This window comes from Epinephelus lanceolatus, chromosome 5 (genome assembly GCF_041903045.1).
Source record: "Epinephelus lanceolatus isolate andai-2023 chromosome 5, ASM4190304v1, whole genome shotgun sequence".
Classification (NCBI taxonomy): domain Eukaryota; kingdom Metazoa; phylum Chordata; class Actinopteri; order Perciformes; family Serranidae; genus Epinephelus; species Epinephelus lanceolatus.
This window is the reverse complement of record NC_135738.1, coordinates 38,534,574-38,552,523: the sequence shown is the minus strand read 5'-3', so window position 1 is coordinate 38,552,523 and position 17,950 is coordinate 38,534,574. Positions and strand designations below refer to the sequence as shown.

At 41.4% G+C, this 17,950-nt stretch overlaps 1 protein-coding gene and 2 non-coding genes across 3 annotated transcripts in view; 1 reads left to right on the top strand and 2 right to left on the bottom strand.

The window, feature by feature from the left end:
- The window catches only part of hydin (HYDIN axonemal central pair apparatus protein), a 122,018-nt gene that overhangs the window by 91,822 nt on the left and 12,246 nt on the right, over positions 1 to 17,950 (top strand). Inside the window, exons 66-87 of the mRNA XM_078168198.1 lie at positions 329 to 533; positions 948 to 1,180; positions 1,286 to 1,434; positions 1,595 to 1,790; positions 4,027 to 4,135; positions 6,318 to 6,560; positions 6,756 to 6,898; positions 7,039 to 7,263; positions 7,353 to 7,513; positions 7,762 to 7,856; positions 8,731 to 8,959; positions 9,750 to 9,950; positions 10,045 to 10,171; positions 10,606 to 10,771; positions 12,379 to 12,526; positions 12,800 to 13,001; positions 13,112 to 13,333; positions 14,184 to 14,353; positions 15,717 to 15,915; positions 16,913 to 17,065; positions 17,167 to 17,337; positions 17,542 to 17,651. Coding sequence (XP_078024324.1) covers positions 329 to 533; positions 948 to 1,180; positions 1,286 to 1,434; positions 1,595 to 1,790; positions 4,027 to 4,135; positions 6,318 to 6,560; positions 6,756 to 6,898; positions 7,039 to 7,263; positions 7,353 to 7,513; positions 7,762 to 7,856; positions 8,731 to 8,959; positions 9,750 to 9,950; positions 10,045 to 10,171; positions 10,606 to 10,771; positions 12,379 to 12,526; positions 12,800 to 13,001; positions 13,112 to 13,333; positions 14,184 to 14,353; positions 15,717 to 15,915; positions 16,913 to 17,065; positions 17,167 to 17,337; positions 17,542 to 17,651 — 3,857 coding nt within the window. The remainder of the gene's footprint in view (positions 1 to 328; positions 534 to 947; positions 1,181 to 1,285; positions 1,435 to 1,594; positions 1,791 to 4,026; positions 4,136 to 6,317; positions 6,561 to 6,755; positions 6,899 to 7,038; positions 7,264 to 7,352; positions 7,514 to 7,761; positions 7,857 to 8,730; positions 8,960 to 9,749; positions 9,951 to 10,044; positions 10,172 to 10,605; positions 10,772 to 12,378; positions 12,527 to 12,799; positions 13,002 to 13,111; positions 13,334 to 14,183; positions 14,354 to 15,716; positions 15,916 to 16,912; positions 17,066 to 17,166; positions 17,338 to 17,541; positions 17,652 to 17,950) is intronic.
- trnap-cgg (transfer RNA proline (anticodon CGG)) lies at positions 5,228 to 5,299 on the bottom strand. The gene has a single exon. It is a non-coding gene; the product is annotated as a tRNA-Pro (tRNA).
- trnap-cgg (transfer RNA proline (anticodon CGG)) lies at positions 5,698 to 5,769 on the bottom strand. Its single transcript has one exon. It is a non-coding gene; the product is annotated as a tRNA-Pro (tRNA).

Sequence of the window (17,950 nt, the reverse complement as noted above, 5' to 3'; positions counted from 1 at the left end):
AGCAGCTCCAGACTTTATTCCCTGTGACATCCAACTTTGAGACTTACTTCTCCGGTTTCTAGCTTTGAGTAAAAAACTCCTGTAGCTCCTGTTCATGACGATAAAACAAAACGGAAGGAAGAAAAAAACTGGTGATGCTTGAAGTAAATTCAATTCGATATATAAAAGCCTGTCATGCTTTTCGGTTCCATATCAAAAAAGCAGGAGAGCTTTGTGTCTTTTGTTTGTAATACCTAAGTTTCCATTTGCACAACAGGAACAACATTTACGGTAGTTTTTCCCATTTTTTTCATCTGTACCTCTCTGATCCTCCCATGTTTCTCCTCAGAATCGCCTCACCATGGGGGTGTTCTCAGTGACTCCCTGCACAGGGAGCTTGCAGCCAGGGTCTCAGCAGGTGGTGATGGTGGAGTGTGTAGCTGAACAGCTGGGCAGCTGGAACCAGGGTTTGCTCATTGACATCCGTGACCGTGACCCCTCAGACCACCCTGACGGCATACCGTACAGACTGTTGGCTGAAGTCTGCAAGCCAGGTGAGGGCTATGTGATATTATTATGTCAGATTTGATTAATAAACCTGACCAAAGTCGTGGCTCCCTTCCAAATGGCTCAGTTCTATGCATGTCATTTGCATTGGGTTCTCCTGAGATAACTAAGCTGGACACAAACTATTGCCATTCAGAAAAACAGTGCAGATTTCTGTTTCCATTTCTGTGCCATATGAGAATATGAGTTCAAAACTTGTTATCTAGGTTACAAATATTTCATCAGAGGTTTTCATTTTAATGATCACAAAAACATTGACTGTGTGAACATTAGACGGTCTACATCAAGGACAATGCAATTCCTTTGACTAATACTATATCTGGCTCTATCTTTCTTTCTTTCTTTCTTTCTTTCTTTCTTTGTTCCTTCCTTCCTTCCTTCCTTCCTTCCTTCCCTCCCAGGCATAGCGTTAGACATGGCTTCCATCTTTGAGGAACATCATCTGTGCCACAGCAGCAGTCAGCTCTCCTCTGAGCAATATTGCAACGCTGAAGGCATTTACGTCCAGGATGAGAACAAGTTCATTTTCAATAAGGTCCTGGTTGGGCGAACTGCCCAGGCCCGCTTCAAGCTCACCAACAACAACAAGGTGCCCTGCGCGCTCAACTTAGCCATCAAATATGTCGGCGTTAAGGTAAGGCATATAAAGCTTCGTGGGTAGGAACATGGATAAATGCGTATGGGAGTATTGCTGATTGTGGTAGATGGAAGCAGGTCAAACCTATCCATTTTCTAACAGACGCCTGGTAGTGTGGAGGTTTTTGATCTGTCTGCTACGACACTAAACATTCCCAGCCAGTCGCACTCATTCGCTGTGGTCACCTTCGCACCGCTGATGATGCAGCTCTACAGTGCTGTGCTTGAGGTCACAGTGGAAGGAGCCATAAGGTATCTGGGTTCATAACGGCGTATGCTACTTAAGTGTGCTCTATGCTGTTTGTTTGTTCATTTATTTTTACTACTACTGTGAATATAGTAAGGGAATATGATCACCTCTTGCTTTGCCTTGCTGACCACTACCCACCTACTCTTTTTCCATCGGATCCAGAATGACACCCACATCAAAGAGCAAGGTACTGGAGTTCGAGCTAATAGGAGAGGGCAATCTGCCCAGTGTGTGTGTGGTGCGTCCAGCTCTGAGGAACAACAGAGGAAGCCTAATGCTGCAGTTCGCACGAGTTTTGGTAGGGCGCAGACACAGTCTGCCCCTGGTGCTTCTAAATGATGGAAATGTCCTAGCTCAGGTGAGAGGAGACATATTCCTCTGTCATTTTATGTTATTATAGATTTATTATAGATGTTTACTTTCAGCTATTAAAAAAAGAAAAGAAAAAAAAGAAATTGCATTGACTTGTAATTACAACATATGACCACCGGGCGACCTATAGCACATTCGGTGGAGTGTCTGGCCTGTATAGATTGAGGGCCGAATTCACAAAGAATGAACTGCAGCCGCTGATAGCACCTTGAATTGCACTTCATTTGCACCCGCAGTTTGCTCCGTCTTAACGTCCTATTCACAAAGGATATTGCACTAATGATATACCAGCGCAAATACGCCCACAAAGTTTGGCAGCTGAGTGCAGTTTGCCCCTGATTTGCCCCTGATTGCAATAAGCCACACATGGCAAAGTATAAATGCTGGCTTTGCACCAAGAACACAGTGGCAGAACAATGGCAGACTTTGTTTGGCAAAGTACTGAATACTGTATACCCTCATGTAGTGATGTCTGCTGGTGAGTCAGTCTAACAGTGTCGGATGGGTTGAGACTGTGGATTTGACCAAGTTTGACCACTTTATCACTATTCCCTCTCACCTGTAGCTGATTTTTCGTTATCTTTTGAATTTAATATGAATTATGGAACCATTTTTGTTCACGTTTGTTTCCCCCGTTTCATAAAATAAATTATTGAAAGTTGCTTTTAAAGTGTGTGACAGAAGTGTGTTTTGAGAACGACCGCAGACTGTCACCTGTTCAACGCATCAGTATCTTCGGATGCCATTAAAGTAATAATGATTATAATAATAATGTCAAAATATTATTTACAGACTGATTTAACAGACAATCACTGCTGCCACGATCACTGGAAAGTCTGGGCGAGAGGCTTCCACAGAGGAGCGCCCAGTTTGCACTAGGGCTGGGCGGTATGACCTAAAATTCATATCACGGTATAAATCGAATCCCTTCACGGTAACGGTATATATCGCGGTATAAATTTAAGTGTAAAAGTTATAATAGAAGTGTTTCTGAATGGGTTTTGTAGTCCCTTAGCAAAGCTAAATACTCAAAATTAAAACCCAGTACTCTACGGTGCAAAATGTCCCCTGGGATCTATATCAAAAGGTAATTTCCTTCTTTTAGCAAAATCCTAAATGACTGAGTTGTGTTTTTTCCACCTGGATCTTTATGCTCTGCCATTTCTCCTCTAATCATCACGCTGTAACCTGTGACAGGCTGTTATGATACCACAACTATCACACATTCACATATGGAGTTTTTTGTGGAGCCCCTAGCGTCACATAGGTTTACATTACCAAAGGTTTATGACAAACTCTCTTGCCAAAAACCAACTCCCGTGTGCGCACGGCGAGAGAGGAGAGGGAGAGACGCTGTGCTGCTGCCAGAGGAGACACTGAATGAGTTCCCTCTGAGCGGTAAGTCGCTAAAAGAGTCTGAGAAGTCCGGGGCTGTTCATACAACATTAACTCACTCACTCACAAGTTCTCCAGCAACACATGTTGCACGTGCTACGCTAAATCACGGACGTGAACCAGCTCCTCTTGCTCCGCTGTCTCTGTGCTCGCAGCCATTTTCACACTGAGGCAGGTGCGATGACGTCATCGACGATAGGACAGTAGAGCGCAAATCTCTACCGTGGGCCAAATTTATATCATTTCTACCATCTACCGCATATACCGCGCAGCCCTAGTTTGCACCAGCTTTCTAAAGACGTTATTTACTTCACTCAAACTGCGTGTGGCTATTAGCACTGGTGTTAGTGAATTAGACGTTGTCTATCAATGAGGCTCATTTGCATAGAAAGGGGCAGTTTTTGCGCCAAATATATGCATATTACCTCATTTAAATACGTGCAAATAACACCGGAGCACTGAGACACAATCTGCTTGGCAGCGCAGTTAGTGGAGCATTTCACCCTCTGTGCGTGCTTTGTGAATAAGAAGGTATGTGTTTGCTCCATTTTTACCGGTTTAGTGGCCACAAAAGCCACACAATCCTTTTGTGAGTTCGGCCCTGAGTCCTTTGTAGCAGCCCGGGTTCGATTCTGACCCATGGCCCTTTGCTGCATGTTGTTCCCCTTCTTTCTCCCTCCTTTCCTATCAGTGTACAACCGTCTTATCAATAAATGCAAAAACACCAAAAAATAACCCTTTAAAAAGAACGATAGATAGATATGGTACACATCAATGATGGGGGATTTTCTCAATAAAGGAGCTTTGTTGCTCTGTGTTTTGTGCAGATCCAGATTGACATGCTGGATGAACATGGAGTGTTCACCCTCAAAGCTGCTCCTGGCAACACTTGCAGCTCCATCCACTCCACACAGCTTGAGGGCACCACTGACTCAGGTACAACCTTTACCTGTAAAACTCAACTTTGCATAATCAAAATTACGAACTTACTGTCTCATAAAAAACTGTTATGATGTTGAAATGTATGTGAAGTATAATTTAAACAAAAGACAAAGATCATTATGTGCACAGTTGCGTTCAGGAACATTACCCTTAGCTTTAGAGACTGGCAGGTTTAATGCCATTCCAGAGGAGGACAGTCTTTGTCAGGTGTGTGAGCTTGGTGAAATTGAGATTGAGGTCCATTTTCTGTTTTGCTGTTCTGTTTATGACGACTTGAGAGATGTACTTTTTATTAAACTGTCCTCTACTTATGCTAATTTCTTTTGGCTGGATGAGTATGAGAAACTTGAGTTGTGTTTTAGAAAGGGAACCTTTCTTGTTGCAGATTTTATTTGCAAAGTGTGGGAGAGAAGGCAGAATATTCTGTTTAAAGTCTGAGCTGTAAAAGGGGCTGTAATTATATATGAAATGGAAAAAAAATGTACACTGAAACTGTACTTTCTTTTTGGTGTCTTATAAACCCATGAGGTTTGGGCACTTTGTGCATGACACGTAAATAAAAATAATCAATCAGTCAATAGAGAGGCAAAGTCCCGCTGCCTCTGGTGTCCCCAGTGGAAACTTCTTTTAGAAAGAACAAGCGAGAGACAAAGAATTTTTTGATCCTGTTTGAACTCATATAATGTTTGTCAATGTAAAAGATCATTTTGCAAGTCAAGAAAGTCACCGTTTGTCATACTGTAGGTTTATCATAGTACTGTTAAGTTATATATGAAACTTCTCAGTGAACTACATCATTTGTCTTGGACAATATACACCACCAACACCAGCTAGCTAGCTAGGTAACTTAAGCTCTTAAACTTAAGTAAGATCAGTCAAACACAACTGCTCCATCCTAATAAAGTTGCTGTGTGCGTAAAACGAAATCATATGACTTTGATTTCATCAAGTCACATCAGCTATAGGTTAAAAGACCTGCTTTCCCAAAGGCGTTACACCTGCAACACCAGGGAGCATATGTGTTTCACATCACACTTGACAAACACAGCACATTACTTTAGCTACACAGCTACTTCTACACACTGTGGGCTCGTCCGGGAGTTGAACCCAGGACCTCTCGCACCCGAAGCAAGAATCATACCCCTAGACCAACGAGCCACGCAAAACAGCATTTCTGCGCTTTTTGGTGAATGAAAGACCTATCTTCAATCTCAGTCTTCAAGTTGTATGTTTGGCTTTGCCTTTTTCTGCAGCTCCACTGCCAGATTCAGCTTTGGGATGCTTTTGGACAACTGGACACATTTCACACAAAAGGTTCCACCAAAACTAGAGCTCGGATTTTTCAGTAAAATCAGTCTAACACAACTGCTCCATCCTAATGAAGTTGCTTTGTACTTAAAACAAAATCATGTGACTTTGATTTCATCAAGTCACATCAGCTATAGGTTAAAAGACCTGCTTTCCCAAAGGCATGACACCTGCAACACATGTGCTTCACATCACACTTGACAAACACACCACATTACTTCAGCTACACAGCTACTTCTACACACTGTGGGCTCATCCGGGAGTTGAACCCGGGACCTCTCGCACCCGAAGCGAGAATCATACCCCTAGACCAATGAGCCACACAAAACAGCATTTCTGCACTTTTTGGTGAAGGAAAGACCTCTTCACTTTGTCCTTGTCTTAAAAGCAGTCTTCAAGTTGTATGTTTGGCTTTGCCTTTTTCTACGGCTCCACTGCCAGATTCAGCTTTGGGATGCTTTTGGACAACTGGACAATTGATGGCCTTTTTTTTTGCCAGGGTAGTAATTTGCACCTGTCAGTTTTTGCAGATGGACTTGGTTCTCATCTTGCAGTTTTTGCTGCATGAACACAACAAAAAGGAGAGGAATAATGAGAGCAAAAGCAATAGGGCTACAGCACCAAGTGTCGCTCCTTGGACTCCCCCAAAAATTGAGTGCTCAAAACATTTATGAAGAAAAATCATATTTACAAATTACTCCAGAAATTTGTTTCTGTTTTCTCTGACAAACATATTCAAAACTGTCAGTGATACTGTTGTTTTGCATGAAATATTAATAACTTTATGAGCTCCACATAGGTTTCTCTCCTGTGATGGCGATAACCATTTCCATATTTCTCATTGGTGACCCTTTTTCTTCTCCCATAGAGCATCAGTTAGTGCACAGAGCCATCCTTAGGCTGGATGTTAATGAGCAGGCGGAGTTTGAGGTCAGCTTCTGCTCTGACAAGCCCCAGAGTGTAAAGGCCAAGATGTCACTGCAGGTGGAGGACAACCAGTGCAGCCATACCATAATACAGGTGGCTGGAGAAGCTTACCAGGAAATTGTCTCTCTTGACAACATCAACAAGTCATCACAAGAAGTAGATCAGGAGGATGATGATGAGGGAGGTAAGTGTAGAAAGGAGGGCAGGAGACTAATCATGTGGTAGGAATGGAGATTGCGATGTGTAAAGTAGGTTTATTAATCAGCCAGATTAGCAGTCACTTGCTGAGTGTGTACAGAGAAATGCTAAAAGTTTTATTAATATGGAAGTTTGTTTCTTATCCCAGATTTTTCAACAAGACTCATTTTCTTTCTCACAGGTAATTATGAGTTGCTGAGTTTTGGTGACTGCCATGTAGATCGTCCTTACCAAGAGAGTTTTACCATGACTAACCACAGCAGCAGCCTGGTGGTGAGGTTTGAATGGCCTCCTGTCGGACCTCATGTCATCTTTTCACCACAGGTAAAGCACTTAGAAGGAATGCAGGTGTGGCTATAAAAGTGGAGCATGTTTAAAAAACTTTTTAATGAAGGGGCTGGACTCTAACTAGCTTTTTTTTAGCTGCGTAGGATGATACTTGATTCCTTACTTTTTTCTTACAGGTGGGACATCTCCATGCTGGTTGCTCTAAGGAAGTAAATGTCACATTTTGTTCCAATCAGCCAGTGACTCTGAAAAGCCAGCTAATGACATGTAGGGTTAGTCAGGTGGAGTTCCAGCAGCCACTAGAGCAGGTGGCTGACTGGGACGATCGACAGAGAACAGTGCAGTGGCTGAGTTCCTCCAAACAGTCTTTAGGAGCACCACAGCAGCCTGGGAAGAATAAGGTAAACACAGGTTGACTGTGATGCGAAAGTAATGCTGAAGAGAGAGTTCACAATTACAGTTGAACAAACATGTATATGTTTGCATGCAGGTGATAAAGACAGATCCTGAACCCTGCTGCTCTGTGGTTGAGGGCTCCCAGTGGGAGTTGAAATTGCACATCAGTGCAGTTTGTGACTATGTGAAGTTCAACTGCAACACAGACACCATCCACTTCAAAGACACCATGCTCTACCAAACCAGGCTACACCAGTAAGTCAGGCTCTGGGTATCTGCAATACATGCTGTTTCAATAAACCAAAATAAACCATACGAACAAATTGTCAGGGCACCCTGAGGGTCAGATAGTAAGGATGATAATATATAATCTAAATAAAGCTGCAGGACCTCATATTGTATGTCATCTCATTACACATCTTTCTGACACTCTATCACATCAGTCACAATAGTGTTCAGTAAAGAGCTAATGATGTTAACATCTTGAGTGTGTGTCTCTGCAGATTGCAGATAGTGAATCAGGGTGCTGTCAAACTGGAATTCTCTGTACAAGTCCTCATGGATCCAAGGAACAACACTGCACACCGTGACCAAGGAGGTACCTCAGTAATATTGCATATAATGAGGTCAGCATTTGACAGGGCTCCTGTGGATCCTGAAAAAGTATTAAAAGACGCTAAATTAATTAATCGCAAAATAAGGCTTTAATTAGTATTACAATGTCTTAAATCAGTCTTTCATAAGTAAGAAAGTGCTACAACATGAGATTTTCTGAATATTTTTTTCCAATGTTGCATTGTAAAATGACAAAATAATAAGTAACATATTTTTTTTATTTATTTATTTTTTTTAATGATTTGCTTCTGACATTAATGTCACATAGATCAGGATAGTGAAACCAACAACACTCATATTTTGTTTCCAGCTAGGATGCTTGGACAACAGGATCCATTGTCTATTAGCTAGCTGTCACTGTACCCTGGACAACACGGGAAAGAGCAAAATAATCAAAATTGGCTATTTGACCAAGATTTTACAACATGGCTGTAACCATGTATTTTATGCAAAAGGTTTTTCCAAACCTGGCACTATGGGAAATAAGGCAGCGAAATCCCTCATGTAAAGTGAGAAGATTCCTAGGGCAACTTGCCAGCAGACACCCTTGTTTCTGCTACAAGACAAAAAAATCATGTTTTATGTTACAGTGAATATTTGGACAAAACTGTCCCTTACTAAGTAAGCTAAGTAATTGATTTCTGCTCATGTTTATTTTCCTTCAGTTTCGGTAAATGTAAAATTGGTCTTAAATTTCATTCCGCGTGGCATTAAAAAAATCTTTTAAAATAACTGGCCTTGACCTTCAATTTTAGCATTGTACCAGTATTTGATATTCCTGTACCTACACTTGAATCCTTTTTAATAATTGGAGGTTAAAACTGTGTGTGAATGTGAACATGTGTTGTCTATAACAGATGGGACCCTTACCTCTCGACCAGGCAGCAGGTCAGCAGGAGTGTTAACTGGATGCCGTCCTGCCAGTGCTCTGGCCAGCGTGATGCCTCATCTGATGGGGGATCCTGAGCTTCCACCCTTCAGCATTGAGCCCAGCATAGGGGCCATAGAGCCTGGTGCCATTCAGAATTTCAGCATTCGCTTTTCACCTCTGGAAGTGGCCCAGTTTCAGGGCAGGCTGGTCTGCAGGTACAGTAAATTGTTATTTAAAATTGATATTTTACCTCTTCAACTCCTTCTCTCCCTCTCTACCATAGACCTATTTTTTTCTTTTTTTAAGGTGGAACAGGGGAGCTTTAGGAGAGATAGCAAGGCAACAGTATATTCCACATCGAAGTGGTACACATCATCGGAAAGCAGTGAAACCGAAGATTAATTATAGATGCAGCTCAGTACTGTGTGTCAGGATTTTCTAGTCATAAATATGTAATAAACATTGTGTTTTGGTTAGGCGCCTACTGGGACTTTATAAGTCTGGAATGTATAGAGGTTTAGAACATTATGATGGAAGTACATGATGGCCATTCCCATGCTCAGTTATGTCTCATAAGTTGTTACAGCACGTTTTTGGTTGGTACCATTTGTTACACAGATTTGGTGCTAAATGTAAGCATTTTTTACCCTTGAGACTCAATAAATGGTCTTAAATCCCTCATAAAATACCACGTTAAGACACCAAGACCCTCAGGGATGCCATAGAGCAATCCATGCTGTGATTTGGTATCAAAACATTTGGAAATTTCAGTGAGAATTGCATTTTTTGCCAATTGGATGGCAAACAATTCTGCTCTGGAAACTGCTGAAAAAGCTTTTGAGGCCTCTGCCTAGAATCATAGTAAACGCTTGTAGTTTTCTCTCTCTCTTTGATTCACACAGTGTGGGAGGCCAGGGTGACTGTAAGGACGTTAATAAATGTCTTCCCAAGAATTTTGACACAGACTTTGACTTTTCTTTTCTGTCTCTGTGTTTATACTTCCAGTATTCCCAACTTGCAGGATGGGGATCAGTCTCCCTGTATTTCAGTGTGCGGCCGCAGCCTTTTACCCCACTGCCACTTTGACCTGGAGGACTCAGACTATATCAGCGGGAACCGCCGTAACCCTGAATTCAGGGGCTCTCTGGACCCTAACACCAGGTTCATAGAGTTCAACGCTGTTGGCTTCTCTGTGCCATCAACAAGGTAACAGAGATGAGAGAGATGGGAGCGTTTTATTTCCATCACTGTAGGCCCTAATGCTCTGAATATGCATATGTCTTCTTTGTTTACACGACAGATGTTTTAGTGTGCTGAACCCAACCAGTAAACCCTACTCATTCAAGTGGAGGTGTGAAGACACAGGTGGCAGCCCATTCTGCTGCCTCACCCCATGTGGTACCATCTTGCCTGGAAAGAAAGTGGAAGTAAGGATGGAAGCACAGTCGAGGAACATTTGTCTTTCAGTTTCCACCAACTGCAATGTGTCATCAAATTCACCTCCTCCCATCCTTAATTTCATTGCGCATGAGTTAATCTAAATCTCTCCTCATTTTAAATCTTTGGTCTCAATCTCATTATTGTTTCAGCATCCCTGTCTCCTCATGCCCCCCTCTATCACAACAAGTCTAATCCAATCTCCTTCCTCCCATTTATTCTAATACCATTTTAATTTTTATCTCATATCAAATATATTTCTAGCTCAACTCATCTAATCTAATCTGTTCTAGTTTGCTCATCACTCTTCCCTTCAGGTCTTCCTCACCTTTATTCCTCTCACTCAGATCGTCTTTTGCTTAAACCGTCTTTTTTAGTCCTCTGGTCTGTGTGCGTGCGTGTGTGTGTGTGTGTGTGTGTGTAGGTGCGTTTTGAATATGTAGCTGAACAGCTGGATCCCGTGGAGTCATTCTGGAGCTTTGTGATCGAGACTCTTTCACTGACTGTCCCCTTCCTGTGTGTGGGCACCACTAAAGAACCACTTGTCTATCTTGACAGACCTCACCTTGACTTTGGAGAACTGCTTGTTGGTACGTAACATATACACACACTCGTACGTGCATTTACACAGTGACGTCACACATCTCTTTTAAGTCATACCACATATACAACACAAAGCAATGGTTTCTCTCACTAACATGGGAGTTTTAATTTGCAGATCCAAGGCTTAAGTCTATGTGACCATAACAAATTTCAACCATAGATGAAGCAGGTCACTGCTTATCATGGGTGGATAACCTATTAAAGGGATAGTTCAGATCTTTTTAAATGGGGTTGTAGGCAGGAGTATCAACACGAAAGCTAAGCAATTGACTGCTGTGGACAGGGGGGCAGCAACAAAATGTATTTTGGCCCCCTAAAAAAGTCTATACCAGTTTAAGCGTACATCATTCGAGTGTTTTCTCTGCTTTACCTTGACATATACTGCTTGTTCAGATGATGATGCCTTAAGTTCCACCAGGAACTCATCAAAGGTCACCTCAGCTCCCCCATCGATGCTCTTGTTAAAAAAAAATCCATCCACTGATAGAAACAGTAATTTTGGCTGATTGAAAATGGCAGCTGCTGGTTTTTACCACTGCCTCAATCAGTTTGTTTGTGTTATGTGACTTTGGTGAATCCAAACCAATTATTTTAAATGCCAAAGTCACACGATAACACAAACTAACTCATCGAAGTGGTGGTACACTGGCAACTCCTGAGTACGGCAATGTTAAATGACTGGTTTTTGTAATGGACTCTGGCTTTGAAGTGAGCATTTTGACGGCCTCAGTTCGGTGTTGGAAATCATTGTCTGACAGCAAGATAAAGTAGTGAAAATATTCAAAATATAGCCTACACTTAAACTGATATAAAACTTTTTAGGTGGGACTTATTTTAGGTGGCTAAAGTAGGTTTTGTTGTTGAACCCCCAACAGCATACATTGCTTAGCTTGCAACATCTACTGCATGTAATGCACTGACTATGGAGAAGTACCTCAAATAACCCCACATCATAAGATCTGAACTATCCCTTTAAATCTCTAGGGTCATAGTGACCATGTTCACTTTTATTAGTCATTTTTAGACATTGATGAATATAATTACATGTACAAATACATCCTATTGAAGACATATTGGCCTGTGTTTCCACTACATCTGTAAAACACTGCCTAGGTCATTGGTTGAATCTAATTACTGGTCTCTGCTTTAGTAATATTATATTGTATAAACCTGTAAAACTGCTAATGTCAATCAATTTTATTTATAAAGCCCAATATCACAAATCACAGTTTGCCTCACAGGGCTTTACAGCATACAACATCCCTCTGTCCTTTGGACCCTCACAGCGGATAAGGAAAAACTCCCCAAAAAAACCCCTTTAACGGGGGAAAAATGTGAGGAGTTTAAACAACTGACACCTCTTTCTGAATCTTTGAGGTGACCCTCAGTTTTTCAAGGCACTTAGACATGGTTTTCTGGTCAAGATCTGTGTTGATGGGGGTTTAAATGAGGGCAGCTACATTGTAGCTACATTGGTTGAGGTTGGGATTAAGGATAGGGGATGCTGTGGTCAACTGTAACAAAGATTCTTGTTCTAAACAAAGTGTAAATGTGTGTGTGTGTGTGTGTGTGTGTGTGTGTGTGTGTGTGTCAGGTCGCAAAGTGGAACAGACTGTTGATCTGGTGAATGGAGAGCAGGAGACTTTCAGTTTCGCTGTTGTACAGTCATCTCTTCTTGGTGATGACCAGCAGTCCAGCCTCATTGTGCAGCCCATGACTGGCACAGTGGCACCCAAAGACAGGTTAGTGACACTATAACATTCACTAGCTACATGTAAAGACTTCAATCCAAAAATGCAATATGCTATTTTGAAGTGTAATAATGTTTAAGTGTCAGTTATTTTGAAAGAAAAAAATCTCTGCTTTGTGCATGGTGCACTGTTTATCTGGCATGAAGTCATTAAAATGGCAGATATTAAAGCTTTGTGAGGAAGTTTTATGTTGTATTACAGCACATACTGTAGAAACTCATAGCCAGCAATATATCTGTCAATTGTTGTGAACTCTTGGTGCAGGTTGCCACTGTCAGTGTCCCTCATGCCTTGCCGGGACGGCTATGTGAGCTTCAGATTGGTCCTGAGGGTGAAGAGGAAGTCACTCACACTCACAGTTAAGGCTGATTGTTTCTGCTTGAGGGCTTCTGTTCAAGTTGAGAACCCAGACAGAGGCCTCAGAGAGATCAAGCCTAACCAACAAGACACTCTGGACTTTGGAAAGGTCGGCATTGCAGTCACAAATATTTAGATGAATGATCACATGCCTTTATGTGTGAGGTTTAAACATGACAGTCATCTTCCTGCGTCTGTCTGTGTTTACACTGTTTACAGGTGGGGATTTCGGAGCGATCCACCTTTAATTTCCTGGTGTCCAATCTGGCAAGATTCAGCCTGGAAGTGAACTCGGACTTAACAGGTCCCAATGAGCTGCTGCAACACTTGGAAGTACAACCACAAAATGCTGCTATTGAGGTTGGAGAGCAGCTGCAGTCTTCACTCTTCTTTGGTCCACGGAACATTTGTAATCTCCAGGATGTCAGACTGAGTATCAAGGTGAGATGCTGAACTCTCTTATTTCCTACGTGTCACCCTTTCGTGGATGCAACGTGAAGTGTGAGTGAGTAGACATCAGATTGCTTCGGTGTTTCCCAAAGAATAAGTTCTAACTTGCTCTGTGTGTCAGCAAACAGGCTAAACGACGTGTGCTTGTTTAAAAAACAGCAAGCTGTTGCTCAGGCTCGCTCGAGGCTTGATAGGCTCTCTGAATGTAATTGCCACTCCTAGTATATTTGTATACTTTTTCGCACTCCATCTTCTAGAATTTGCTTGCTTGCTCCACGTCAGGAAGATGCGTGAGGGTTTTTGCAGAAGTAGCAGTGCTTTGAAAGATCAGCAAGCTAGTTCCCCTCATTCTGCACTGACAAGAAAACAAAGTTGGATAGTCATAAATAATCTATAAACATTAATAAAGACTTAATCCATGCTGTTGTTTCCATGTTCTGTTAAGAGTGGTGAAAACACCTTAATGAGTTGACTAAGAAGTGATGCTGTAAAAGTAATAGTCTACTGAAGCATAAAAACTAAATCTACTTGTACTTTCTCCTCATTTTTAGAGACAAATACTGAGACTACTGCCAAAGTATATTATTCAGTAATGTATTTGACTAGATTTCCATTATATTGTTGGTAAACTCTAAAAGGGAGTCAACATCTACAACATTTATTGAAAAGAATGTATAAAAAAGGATACAAAAAAATTGTTATTTTTTTCATGTCACACCATAAAGTTATTTAATTTGGTGGATTTTGTGTTAAAACTGTTGTATAAACTTTCTTCATTCATTCTTTCTTGGTGTTCTCCATCCTCTCTCCTGTCCTTCTCTCTCTTGTTTCAACTTGTCAGGTAAAGCATGGGCCAACATTTACATTTGCCGTTGAAGGCAGGGCTGTAGCACCTGGCCTTCAATTCTCCTTCACCAAGTACAACTTTGGCAAGTGCTTCCTGTACACTCCTGGCATGGTGCCGGCTTCCCAGACTCTAGTGATCAGAAACAAAGGCGAAAGAGACATCAGGTAATTGAGTGTGTCAGTCTGTTTTTCTCCATGTATCAGGTAAAGGTGTTTACTGCATAAAGAAATGTTTTTATTCTTTTATGAATGGTAATGATCTTTTTGAGAAATTTCAGTCAGGTTTAAGAGCAGGTCATAACACAGAAACGTCTCTTCTCAGGGTTTTTAATGATCTTCTTTTAGCAGCTAACTTTGATCAACACACTGTTTTACTCCCGTTGGATCTGTCTGTGGCTTTTGACTCTGTAAATCGTGGTTTTTTAATTGAACGTCTTCAAAATTGTGTTGGAATCCCAGGTTTGGTTTTAGATTAGTTCTATTCTTATCGTTCAGGAAGGTCATTTTGTGTGAACATTGGAAATTAACAATCAGCTTCAGTACCACCACAATATGGAGTTCCACAGGAATCCATTCTTTGGCCCTTGCTATTTTCCATTTACATGCTTCCACTTAATAGCAGTTATCATTTCTATGCCAATGATACACAATTATATCTTTCATTTGACACCATTAATACCAGTCAATTAAAAAAACTCCACATGTGCATTGCCGATATCAACCACGGGATGGAGTTAACTTTCCACAATTCAACTCAGACAAACCCAAGATCGTTATCGTACCTCCACTCATTTTTCCCATCTTGTTCCGCTTTCGTCTAACAGTACTAACTCTTGCAGAAACTTTGGTATTATCTTTGACTCAAGCCTCAACTTTGACCAGCATATTTATTCTGTTGTCCAATCATGTTTTTCCTGTTGAGAATTTTTTTTTTCAAATCAGGTCGTTTTTATCTGTCAAAGATTTAGAAACAGTAATGCATGCATTCATTTCATCCCATTTAGATGACTGCAATGCACTCTTCTCGTGTCTGACAAAACAAAACTTCAATAAACTTGAGGTGATTCAAAATGCGGCAGTCAGATGCATAACCATGTCCAACAGGAGAGAAGACATCACACCAGTTTTAAAATCACTTCATTGGCTTCCAGTCCATCTAAGAATGGATTTTAAAAATTAAATGACCACTTTTAAGGCTCCTAGATGGGTCGCTTTAGAATATATAGCTGACCTCCTGACCTCCTACGAGCCTGAATACAACTGGCGATTCTCTGGTACATGTAGGTCACTCCTGGCCATTCCAAGGTCAGGCCTTAAAACTAAAGATGACTGGGCCTTCTCTCTTTGGGCCCCTCAGTTGTTGAATGACCTGCCGCTGGAGATCAGGAAAGCTAACACATTGTCTTCTTTAAAAGTTACCTTAAAAAAACCTCTATATTTTAGACTTGCTTTTAATTGACTTAACTGTTGTGTTATTATCAATCCAATTAAAAAAAACAACTCTTGTGCTCTCCTACTCTCTCCTCAGTGTCCACTGCCAGTTCACAAACACCTCTTACCTAGAGATGGACTTCCATCCAGGTATTTTGTCCCCTGGTGCTGTGATGGAGGCACCAGTCAAGTTCTGTCCTCGCGAGGCATGCCGTTACCATGAAAAACTCACCTTCATCTTAAACGGCTGTGTCACAAAACATGTGGACATATTAGGGCAAGGCGTCAAGATAAAGGTGAGAAAGAAGAGAGTGTGAATCTAGACACTCTTTAAAAGTGAATAGACTTCAACACAAGACTGGGACAGAGATTAAACATGTGATGAGTATAGACTGAAGTTTTCATGGTGATATCCTTTGACTAACCCAAATCACTGCTTAGATTACTGTGACTGAAAACACTGAACCCACAGAAGCTGTGCACTAGAATGCAGTTGCTTGCAGTTAGCATTAACACGTTCATTTTATTACTTGGATTTCTAAATTCTGTTCTTTTTATGAAAAAGAAAGAATGTATGTATTTGTACATTTCACGTTTCATAGTTTTATGACATTCTACAGACTATGCATTTCTTAAGAAAAGTTCACAGATTTCGGATTCAACACCTTGTTAAATGTCTAGTTTAAAGTGGTGGTGGTGATGTTGTAGACATGTGCAGACCTCTCCTGTCTGCCAAGTGAGTAAGAGAACTATGGTGGCTAATGTGAAATGGCTCTATCTAGAGCCAGTGTGTTGCTGTAGAAACTACATGGCGGACTCTCGCTGTATTTAGATATAAACTGCTCATTCTAAGGTGACAGAAACGCGATTCCTAGTTTCTGCTGTTATAAAACCAATGACAACTATTTATGAATATTTTATTCCATTTCTGCGTCTTTTTTTTCCCTAAATCCTACTCACGGGGCCTTTAAAATGCATCTTAGGAATGCTCCTTCTTGCTGTTGTGAGTGGAATACCTATCTCCTAGTAAGAGATTCCCACCTGGATTAGAAAGCAACTGCTATGGCTTGTTTGCTTCTATCTAAACATCCCTGAATATATATAATGTTAAAAAAAATCAAACCAAATAATCACTTTAGTGATAGCAGATTTAAAAAAAAACTCCCTCTTCAAGAACATTCCCTGAGACTGAGTTTCCCCAGCAATAAATAGGCTCCACTACTCTTATCCATTTGACTATTTATTTAACAAAATCTTAAGTATTTAATCTGTATATGTATGATTGTGTCCCAGCTGGAGGTGGAGGACTCCAGGCAGAGGAAGTTGAAACTGGGATCTCTGATGTTGGGTCAGAAGGTGAAAAAACAAGTGGTTCTGGTCAACCGCAGCCCTCTTGACCTTTCCTTTACTCTGCTGCTTAACACAAACACACAACTGGACCCAAGGGTAGGGAACACACATGCACACACAAACACACACACATAGATAAAGATTGGTCTACACAAGCAACACTGAATATTCTTGTCTTCCCCCACCTCCTCCTCCAGGATCTGTCATTCAGTCCAGCAGGTGAGCTGAACCTGAAAGCCAGTGGTGGCTCATGTGTTATTGAGATCCAGTTCTCACCTCGTCAGCACATGCCTCCCTTCTCAGCTGAGCTGCAGGCGGAGTTACTAGGCCTGTTACACCCCTTGCTGACCATCCAAGGCTGCTGCCAGGTAGGCTTTCATTTTACAAGGCTGGTGATAATGATGACCTTTCTTGATGTATTTGCTTGCTGTGACAAGCGTTAAACTATCCTATCCGTCTATTCCGAAGTAAGTTTGCTGATGTACTCTGTGTGTGATGAATGACACAAAGTTTGTCTGTTCTGTACTTTGGATAAAGTCATGTTAACCACTAGTTGTGATTTTAACTTTCAGGGTGTGGAGATCCAGCTTAACCAGGATCACCTTGCCTTTGGAGCTGTTGTCCAGCGCTGCCAAGCTAGCAAGAGAATTGTCATGGTGAACACTGGGGACATTGGTGCCAGGTAAGGTTAGATATTAGGGATGGTCATTTTAAGTCATTTACATATTTAAAGGGATAGTGCACCCAAAAATGAAAATTCAGCCATTATCTGCTCCCCCATATGCCGAGGGAGGCTCAGGTGAAGTTTTAGAGTCCTCACATCCCTTGCAGAGATGGGGCTAGCAACAAAACTCCACCTAATGAATATCAGAACAGAATATCTCCATACCGCTCATCTGTAGTGATACAAGTGTCATGAGGCCCCGACATAAAAAGTTGTTTGGAAAAACTTCATTTGAACTCTGCCTCATTGTAGCCTGC